The 11,124-nt window shown below is 38.3% G+C and overlaps 1 protein-coding gene across 2 annotated transcripts in view; it reads right to left on the reverse strand.

Annotated features, from left to right (window-relative positions):
* The window catches only part of VPS37A (VPS37A subunit of ESCRT-I), a 64,694-nt gene extending 53,609 nt beyond the window's left edge, over positions 1-11,085 (reverse strand). Inside the window, exon 1 of one of the 2 annotated variants that reach the window (XM_055334658.1) lies at positions 10,674-11,085. In XM_055334658.1, the coding sequence (XP_055190633.1) occupies positions 10,674-10,798 (125 nt within the window). In that variant the 5' untranslated portion in view covers positions 10,799-11,085. The remainder of the gene's footprint in view (positions 1-10,673) is intronic. The other variant, XM_055334657.1, reaches the window with a different exon arrangement.
* Positions 11,086-11,124: the final 39 nt, after the last annotated feature.

An 11,124-nucleotide genomic window follows, 5' to 3' on the forward strand; every position in this document is an offset into this window, starting at 1 on the left:
GTAAAAATAGGAATCCTATTTGATCCAATAATTCCACTATTAGGAATTTATCTAAAGAAAATTAAACACTAATCTGAAAAGACACATGCGCCCATTTATTGACGCATTATTTACAGTAGGCAAGATATGGAATCAACCTAAGTGTCCATTGATAGACGAATGGATAAGGAAAATATGGTAACATATGCAATGAAATATTACTCCACCATAAGAAAGGATTAGCTCTTGTCAACTGACACAACATGGATGGACTAGGAGGGTATTATGGTAAATGAAGTAAGTCAGATTGAGAAAGATAAATGCCATATGATTTCACTCATGTGGAACCTAAGAAAACAAATGAATTAACATACAAAAAGCAGAATCAGACCTTTAAATACATAGAAATAATGGCTGCCAGATGGAAGGGGGGTGGGAGAGTGGGTAAAATGCATGAAGGGGAGCGGGAGATTCAGGTTTCCAGTTATGGAATGACTAAATCATGGAAATAAAAGGCATAGCATAGGGACTATTATCAATGATACTATAATAAGAAGTGTTATGACACATGGTAGTTACACTTGCAGTGAGCAAAGCCTAGGTATAGAGAAGCTGAATCATGTTGTAGACCTGAAACTAATGTAACACTGTGTGTCAACTATTCTTAAATAAATTTTTTTTTAAAAGTATGAGGTCAACCTTTCACATTATATTAAAATTTAGCCCTTAAATTAAAAATTAGGAAAAACTTAGACGTAGCTTCTTTTACAACTACTGAGTTTTGTGTTTTTGTACCTAATTCATGGCAGCAATTTAAGGCCATAAGCTATGAGGTCTCTCTACATCTGTATCTTTATGTGTGCCTCTTTATATACAGTAAATATGTGGTATTTTCTACCTCCAGATGGTATTTTTAAAGTTTATTTGTAAATTTAGTTGGCTTAAAGATCTATTTAATTGGCTTAAGGAAAATTAAGTGCTTATGTAAATTAAATTCTCAGAAATATAAAACACCCAAATATTTTTCAAGTACCTGGATAATCTTCTAGTAAATTAAAGCTAGTTTAAATTCATTGGCTTAATTAAAACAGGCATGTCTTTAGAGTTACCAACATTAAATATAATGCAGATAAATTTCATTCTACCTAAACTTACTAGTTTAATTAAATTCGTTATAATTTGTCAGTAAAAATAACTTAGAATGATGGTTGGTTTTATCTAATGTCTCATCAAGTTTCGTGGGTAATCTAAACATAATTGTTGGAGCAAACGATTTAGATGTTAAGTGGGATAAGAATTTATAGATAAGCTTTTTAGCAATTCTATTTTATGGTATGTGTGCTTAAAAAAACTTTTCCAAAACTCTTTAGCTTGGGATTTTAGGACTCTTGTTAAATTAAATGATGGAAATGTATTGAATATTTAGGTTATTTCCAGATAGGATAAAATGCTGTTATTGAACATAGGCTTATCTACTTTTGGTTTATTGCAAAGAAACTAAAAGATATTTAGAGGGACGCCTGGGTAGCTCAGTGATTGAGCATCTGCCTTTGGCTCAGAGCATGATCCTTCCTGGTCCAGGGATCCAGTCCCACATCGGGCTCCCTGTGGGGAGCCTACTTCTCCCTCTGTCTATGTCTCTGCTTCTCTCTGTGTCTCTCAGGAATAAATAAATAAAATCTTAAATATATATATATATATATTTAGATTTGCTGATTTTACACTGGAAAACTGAAAAAAAACATATGCCTCTAGAAATTATGAAATGTATTAATAACTTGCTAATCTAAAAAATGCTGATAGGACAGTTCACAATTCCTTCTTAGTTTTCACCAGAAATTAAGATTTCTGGGGATCCCTGGGTGGCGCAGCGGTTTGGCGCCTGCCTTTGGCCCAGGGCGCGATCCTGGAGACCCGGGATCGAATCCCACGTCGGGCTCCCAGTGCATGGGGCCTGCTTCTCTCTCTGCCTGTGTTTCTGCCTCTCTCTCTCTCCCTGTGTGACTATCATAAATAAATAAAAATTAAAAAAAAAGATTTCTGTTAAAAATTCTAATTGTTATTACAGCTACTAAAAATAAAGGAAACATTTTTATATGTAAACAAAGTAAAGCGTGTTTTTGTTTTTAATTAATTAATTAATTTATTTATTCATGATAGACATAGAGAGAGAGAGAGAGAGAGAGAGAGAGAGAGAGAGAGAAGCAGGCTCCATGCCGGGAGCCCGACGTGGGACTCAATCCCGGACCTCCAGGATCGCGCCCTGGCCAAAGGCAGGTGCCAAACTGCTGAGCGACCTATGGATCCCCAAGCGTGTGTTTTTGGTCAGAGAAGGACTAAGGAATGGAGATGCATTTTTTTGTTGAGGGAAAAGAAAGCAATTTTGTCCTAAAGCAAGGTTGGTTGCGTGGGACTCGATCCTGGACCTCCAGGATCGCGCCCTGGGCCAAAGGCAGGTGCCAAACTGCTGAGCCACCCAGGGATCCCCAAGCGTGTGTTTTTGGTCAGAGAAGGACTAAGGAATGGAGATGCATTTTTTTTGTTGAGGGAAAAGAAAGTAATTTTGTCCTAAAGCAAGGTTGGTTGTTTAAAGAACAGGACAAAATCTGAATGTAAAAAACAAAAAAACTTATAAAATTTATGAAAAAGCAACCTTTGGAATGGAATTTTATGAGTGGTCAGGACTAACATTAAAATGAGTAAGTTTTAATACCAAAAGTAAGCTGGTACAAAAGTAGAATTTGATATTCACTGTTAAAAGAACAAAGGGGTTTTTTTGGACTTTGGGTCTGCTTTTGATAACAGATTGTGAAAGCACCTTTACCTTTTAAGTATCAAGTTTCATAATGATCTGTAATCGTATTTAAGCAAACTTTAAATTTTTTTTTTTTTTTTGCTATTTTTTTACAAAGTTCCCAAAATCAAGTTCCTAATGAAGTCTTTTTGACCTGTAAAAAATTTTGGAGTTCTTCCAGAAGTGTCTCTGGAACATTTCAAAAAACTTGTTAAACTAAGTAGACTTATCTGACATATTAAATTACATGGGCAGCACTGTCAAGTAAGATGTAATACTGTGTTTTCTTATATTGTAAGATTGTGTTGTATGTGTGTGAAGTTCATTTTGCTTCTGCAAAACTGGCCCCTCGCTGCCAGATCTTTATCACCCTGATATCCCTGTAACAAGGCAACAGTCTGCTCCTGAATCAGAAAAAAATGAAGATGGGTCAGTAATAGCTGTAAGATAAATGAACAGTTGGCCTATGGGAACCCTAAGATAGCTGCTTGGTAATTCTCAGCTCCCAGGAAAACCCCACTTCTCGGGTTTTTGCATTCCTATACCCACTGTAGGGCATTTAAGATGACTAAAATTATGAATCAACACTGGTGGGGAGATTTCTACCTGTCAGGTCCATAATCCTGGAAAATAATTTTTGTCCAAAGAGGCCTCAGATCTCCCCTCTCTGGACCCTTTGAATACCTGCTGGAACTCCCTCTTAGTGTCAGTTATCAATATGTTCTTGTTATTGCATGTATGTTTTCTGAATGGGTTGAATCCTTCTTCTGTGGCAAGGTTAATACCCTCTCTGTGGCAAAAAAAAAAAAAAAGAAGAGAATATGTTTTTCAGTTAGGGTATACCCTCCACAATATCCAGTTAGTGATCAAGACACCCACTTCACTGGACAAATTATACAAAGCCTTCATGAAAAGTTTTCAAACTTCTTGGAATTATCATAATCTCTATCGCCTTCAATAAGACAAGGTCAAGAGAACTAGTGATATTCTTAAACTTAAAATTTCCAAACTTGAAACTACTGGGCTTCCCTGACCTAAGGTACTGCTTTTGATCTTGTGGACTATTTGCAATATCCTATTTGGAAAACAAACTCACTACACACAAGATAGTCACCGGGAGACAACAATGTCTATTGGTATACAACCTTCTGTTCATCCTGTGTCTCATGCTAATATGATCAAGAGACTCTAATGTCTTATGCTCTCAAGCCTATCATCAACAGGTTAAAAAATCCTTTCCAGCAAAAAAAGTCATGACCTATGGATGTCATAAAAAGGAACAACAAAAACCTCCACAACTTCAGAGCCATGGCTGAGAGTGGTGCTAATGCCTTAAATTTTGACATCTCTTGGTCAAATTCTAAGGTGACAATTTGATCAAAAGGGGAGTAATTGTTAAAAAGAAAACCAAAGACCCCAAATGGAGGCTCTTATGCCAAGTCACCAAACCTGGGCTTAAAACCTAACCTAATTGCAGTTTCAGCCTCCAGAAAATTCCTGATCAGCACCAATGAAGTAATCTATCTGTCATATAGGCCCTCTTCGTCTCCCTCAAAGGAAGGTAATAATAAAACTCCTTGCCCTTCCCCCTAAGAGAAGGTGATTTTACCTATAACGGTTCTTTCCTTTTGTCAATAGCTTCCTTGCCCCACTCTCCTTCCTACAAAAACCTTCCATTTTGTACAACTCCTTGGAGCTCCTCTCTCCACTTGCTAGATGTGATGCTGACCAATTCATGAGTCATTAAATAAAACCAACTAGATCTTCAAATTGGACTCACATGAATTTTGTTTTTTTAACAGTCTGTTGATATCACCACCTTCATGGACTGAGTGGAAACAGGAGGATCATTTTTTTTGACTTAGGTAGCACACAGCAGATAGCTTAAGAGTTCAGGGGGATGAGGAGAAGAGTAGATGTGGCTGGGTTCAACCAGCAATGGAGAAATGACTGCTTGTATTGTTAATTTTTTAAGCAGGTATGGACTGATAGTACTGAGGGGAAAACTAACTATAGACAGTACTTGAGCTGTTATGATCTACATAGGAAAAATTTTCTTAAATGGTAATATGATTTATTATGACATATACTCTGCAATTGTAACTTAATCATGGGTTATAAATGGACTATATGATTTAGTGCATCAAATTAAGATTCACTTAATTATGGAACTGCTTGACATACACAATTTTAAAGTTCAAAATAAGAGTGCAATGCCCTTTATAGTCATAGTGTTAACATTTTGTAGATTTCTATAGCTTCAATAGGCTAAGGCATAGTAAATTCTTGTAGGATTTTTTATTGCAACAAGTTAAGGTGATTTCCTTCCACAAAGAAGTTTTAACCTCAAATACCTATAAAAAGATAACATACAATTGCTTGCAGCACAAAAGGCAGTAACCACAAACTGGGAAAGTAGAGAGAGGAAAGCCCCATAAATGAGGCAGCTATTCTTCAGCTCAAAGCAAATGCTATGTGGATCTTCCAGATCCTTTTATTTTAAAAGAAAAGCTGGAGGGGGCAGTGATTATATGGAAAATCTTTAAACCTGCTACTTAATTTTGTAGTGAACCTAAAACTGCTCTAAAGTCTTATTTCTTTTCAAAGTTGAAAATCTGGATATTTTAATGAAAAATCTCAAATTAAAATGCCAGCAGTGGATCCACATTTTAAAACATAATGTTGAACAAATTAAAATGCATACACATATCTTCTCATCACAAATTTGCTGTGTCACCAAATTTGTGTAGGAGTCCTTTTGAGCCAACAATAAAATCTATAGGAAAAAAAATTATGGAATTTAGGCTTACTCAGAAACCCATGAGTTTAGAGGAGGAAGTTTTATTAACTGTGAGCAAAGGGTTAAACTTAACAGCTACAGAATAAATAACTACACAGTAGCAGACTCTTCAAGGAAGTTATAAAGCTAAAGGTTTGGGCAATTAGAACGAATGATGGTATCCAGGGACTGTCAGCAAAAGAAAACTCCAAAAACATTTTTTAAAGACTATGCAGATTAGCACCATTATTTTTAAGAAAAATAACTGCCATTTACTGAGTATAACAAGTTTCCTTACATGCATTATATCTTAAATCCCTCAAAACAGGTATATTTCATTTGTGAGGAAACTATTTGAAATGGACGTGCTTACTGAATGGCAAATCAGAAGTATTCCTACCAGAGGCAAATGAGCTGTAGGTGAACTTCTGAGGGATTCACAAACAATAAGCTGGCAAGAAGCATGCAGGTTAAGAGGCAAAGGTTCCATGTGTATTGATTCTTTGCAGTGGAAAGAAGAAATTTGATTTGTCATATGCTTACTTACTATGTGCCATGTACTCTAATAAATACTCATATATGTCACTTAAATGTTAACAATCTTTCACAATAGGAATCACAATTTCTGATTTTACAGATGGGAACTGGAGGCTCAGGGAAGTTAGGTAACTTGCCAAAAGATCACATTGCTATCATGTGTTACAGCCAAATTGGAATCCAGGCCAGTTGTGTACAAAGCTTTCATTCAACCTAAGTCATGCTGTTTTTCCTAAGGTCAATAATTTTTGCTTACTTCCATGTATATTGCTCAAATTCATTTTGTCTTTTATCTTTACGAGAGTGCTTACATCCAGGAACCTGAGAAAGCAACAGACTTTCACAGTTGGGTGGGGCAATAAGAGATCAGGCAATTAATCCTCTTACTTCAGAGGTCCTAAGGTCTATTAAGGTTATGTGAGCATCCAAGTTTGCCCTGCAGTTAATGTTACATCAGGGTCTCCTAACTTATGGTTCAGAGCCTCTTCCATTAAGATAGTCATCATAATAGAATGAAAAAAGCAATTCTGACAAACATAATAACCCCCAAATTACATTTCCTTATTAAATATAAAATAAAAATAGCACCAAAATTACCATGTAATTATTAAAATGAATGCAGAAGTTCTTTACTGAGAGAGCTGATATCTCTAAGTAAAAGGTAATAAAGATTGTTATTTGTATAACTTTGAATTCACATAGTCAATAACTATTCCCAACACAGTTCCAGGTTACAGTTTTAGAGCTAAGGAAACAAAAGAAGCTAATTAACTTAAATATTGTTAAGAAAGAAGAAACCAAAATAGTTAGAATGGTTAACTGTTAAAACCATCAGTTCTTAGTATTTTCTGATTGTAGTACAATGCAGGGAAATAATTAACAGCTTCACTTCTGAAGAATCTTTAAATATAGGGATTAGTATCACTTGGCAAATTTTCAATTGCAAGAAATTGAAAACCCAGGTTCAAAGTGGTTTAAACAGTGAGGGGTTACTAATCTTAAAAAGGATTAAATCCAGGGATGCCTGGGTGGCTCAGTGGTTAAGCATCTGCCTTTGGCTCAGGGCGTAATCCTGGGGTACCAGGATCGAGTCCCACATCAGGTTCCCGCGAGGAGCCTGTTTCTCCCTCTACCTATGTCTCTGTCCCTCATAAATGAATAAATAAAATATTGGGGGGGGGGAGGACTAAGTCCAGAGGCACCAAAAGTTCCAATGCTGATACAGTATCACAATATTATCACGGAGATTCCATCTGTCTTTCATGATCCAAGCAGTTCCAGATGTTCCATACTTAACAATATCCAAACTTAACAATATCCAAAACATAAAAGAATTTCCTTCTGAACATCTCTATTACTCAGAAAATATTTTGAGCAGCTCCCCAGCTGACTTCTCCAACTCCCATTGATCAAGAGTCCTGCTTTCACAACTGGCAGTGTGAATGATTGGTATAAACTATCACTATTTGCCTACTGGAATTAAAAGAGGACAGCTTCCCTGAAGTAGGTGATCCTGCATACTGGAAACCCAGATAAAAACTGGTGTTCTTTCAAGAAGTCAGGAAAATTGGATTTGGGTGGGAAACCAAGAGTGTCCTTCAGAGTGAGCTTCTTTAGGAAAGGAAGTAGAAGAAACAACAGAACTAATTCTACCCTTGTCCATAAAGACAGGACTGTTCGTGGTAAACTGAAAACTATGATGACTGTTATTCAGAAAGTGGAATATATTATTTGAGCCTAGTCTACAAAACTTTCAGTTTCCATTTTCATAGCAGACAAACATGTTATTATGCTTTGGTTAAAAATTTTGTCTTCTATGATAGTTTCCCATTTTGCCTGCCTTACCAGTAAGATCAAAATGAGGAAATACACATAAAATTCAGCTCACCTTTAGGATGCACTCTAAGATGAGTTAAGAATTTCTTAAGGTAATTAAAAAAGGAGATTAAATTCATTTAAGGAAGGAAATCAAACAGAGGATTTCCTACAATGCAATTTTTTTTTATCATAAGGAGTTAAAAAAAGAAGAAAAGAGCTGGCAAGGATAAGAGAGAATGTCGTTACTGAGGAAGTCAGAAGTTGGATACTTTCCTTTGCTAGGAAAGAGCAGTTGATCTTACATCTGAAGGATTAGAGTATGAAACATTAGGGAAGTGGGCCGCATGCAACAAGATATTGATATTCATAACTTAGAAAGTTTTTCTATTATTCACCAAAATATCACCTGAAACATTCTTTCAACTTTTGCAGAATGCACCTTCAGAATCACCAACCACAGTGTCTTACTGCACAACAATCTTTCAGTATAATTATAGTACTGAAATTTGGCTACTTAGGCAACATATTGTCATATACTGCATAAATAGATCATTTTTACCAGCTAGTTTTAGAATGTATGACATGAGTTCAAATGGCAGATTTAACAAGAACAGATGGATGACACGTTTTTTCTGGCATTGTAAATTCCTTGAAAACTGAAAGTACATCACCTAATTGTCTCCAAAATTATCCAAGTATAGTTTATAAATGTGAAATATTTCAATAAAACAAAACTACAAGTATTTCTTATAAAAGAACTTAAAAGCTTAAGCCAATTCCAAAATTTCTTAGATTAGCAATTGTTTTAGAATGTCACCTTATTTGGGAGATCCCCCCCCCAAAAAAAAAAGCCACACAAGAAATTTCAGATCAGTCACTACCCTTATTTACTAATCTTAGCAGCAAGAGGCTGTATTTAAAAAATTCAACTCCAAACAATAAAAATTTGCCAGCAGTGAGAATATTTAACAGAATATATACCAAAAGCTTAAAGGCAATTAATTCCAAAGGTGTGGTTCTAAAAAAGTATTTTGGCAATAGTAGTACTAGAAACAATCTTCCAAGCTGATACTTTCTAAGGAGACAAACTTTTGTTATGCTTCTTCAAAATGAGTCAACTTATTTTATAAGCATAGCTTTTTTTTTTTTTAATTTTATAAGCATATCTTGTAAGAACGGCTCTTACAGGTTAGTACAGAACACTATTTAGAATAAGACTGACTTGGGGAGAAAAAAAAAAAAAAAAGAGCAAGATTGACTTGGAAGAACCCTGGGAACTTAATTTTCCAGAAAGGAAGCCACCATTAAAACAAATAGCATGCTACTCTTCTGTTAAATACCATAAATTTTCAGCTTTTGAAACTTCTGGACCAGCAGAATTGAGACAAAGAATCAAGAAACATCTGAAGTTCAATCAGCAGTAGCCACTTGTTCTAGCCATAACAACTTTGCAGTGAATTTTTCTTTTAACAACGTATTTAATTTAAAACTATTCTACACTGTAACTTACTTGCTCCAGGAAAAATTATTAGAGTAACAGATAAAGTGGCCCCTAATAGTCTTTGAACAGGAATTAATCTTATTGTCTCATATGTTTGTTTGTTGTTTTTTTTTTAATGCATGGTCTTTTTAAAAAAGAGGGCTGACTGATATTGGTATCTTTACAAAGACATGTTGTGACACTGTTAAGTAAATAAACTTGCATATTTCATAAAAGGAGGTAGTCTTAATTTTTTGTAAACCATTGGAGGCCATAATATTTGCAATATAAAGGGCTGAAGTTCACAGAAAAAAAAAAAAACCAGCTGAAATAATTTGAATTGCGACATATTTCTAACCTGACCATGCTGAAAATGAAAAACTCATAAGAAGGGGGACTCCCTGGGTGGCTCAGCGGTTTTGCGTCTGCGTTCGGCCCAGGATGTGATCCTAGAGACCCAGGATCGAGTCCCGCATCGGGCTTCCTGCATGGAGCCTGCCTCTCTCTCTCTCTCTCTCTCTCTCTCTCTCTCTCTCTCTCTATCATAAATAAATAAATAAATAAAAATCTTAAAAAAAGAAAAACCCTCATAGGAAGACAACAGATTAAGATTAATATAAAAGGCAATTCCTGGGTGTGAGAATAAGAATAATAAAGTGAGAGGAGCCCTAGACTAGTAGTTGGCCAGATTGAGGGGAGGCTGCTGGAACCGGGTAAATCCTAAAGACTTAAGAAGATAAGAGTATGTCATTCCCAGCCAAAAAGAATTCACTGATAAAAACTCTGGCTCCTCTTGCATGTTACAACAGTTTCTTTCCTTTTCCCAAAATTTTTTACACTCTTGTGAAACCTGAAGATTACTCTTTACGGTTCTTCTGAGCCACGGGCAGTACTTAAACAATCCTGGTAATGTGGCAATCAAGTGGGCAAAGGAGAAGGCCGGGGAGGAGGCCGATCAAAGGCCGGGCATACTGGATACAGACCGTAAGACAGATTACAGCCGCCAGAACGGATGTGTCAGGAGGGATGAGCAAGTCACGACTGCAAGAGCGGAGCCGCGGTGAGGCCCGAGGGAGGGAGGGAGGGAGGGACGGACGGTCCGGGGCAAAGTCCCGACCGCGGGTCAGGGATGGAAGAGCAAGCGTGAGACCCAAGACGAAGCCAGGCGTGACAAGAGGAGGCAGCCGGCGGCAGCGGGCCCGAGGAGCTCTGTGCGGCTAGGACCGCGGCCCACCCTCCCGCCCTACTTCGTCCTCCGGTCGGGGAGGCAGCGACCGGCCAGTCACCTGGAGTGTGAATTCCGGAGGGACTCTATGAGGCGCTGCTTCTGCTGCTGGAGGCTGGTGAGGCCAGCGGGGGACCCAGCTGCGGAGGAGGCGGCGCTCTTGGTCAGGGGAAAGAGCCAGCTCATCCTCCACGGGTCCCCGCGCCCGAGGCCCCGGAAGGCTCCGGCCTGCTTCTCCCAGCTGCTCCGGCCGGCGGCTCCCCAGCGACTGGACGAGCGGTCCGAGACGCCCGGGTCCCAAGTGCTGGGGGGGGCCGCGTCTCCTCCAAGGAAGCCGGGCTGGGGGGATCCCCGGGGCCCGGGCGGATGGGCGTTAACACTACGCTCGCCGGCAGCTGGAGCGAGGAAAGCAGCCGCGCGGCACACGCAGCTCTACCTTCCCGGTCTCGACGCGCAAACCAGCCGGTGCCGCGGCCCGGCCGCCCGGCGCTCCGCCACCCCCGCTTCCGCCC

Source organism: Nyctereutes procyonoides, unplaced genomic scaffold, assembly GCF_905146905.1.
Source record: "Nyctereutes procyonoides isolate TBG_1078 unplaced genomic scaffold, NYPRO_anot_genome, whole genome shotgun sequence".
NCBI lineage: Eukaryota > Metazoa > Chordata > Mammalia > Carnivora > Canidae > Nyctereutes > Nyctereutes procyonoides.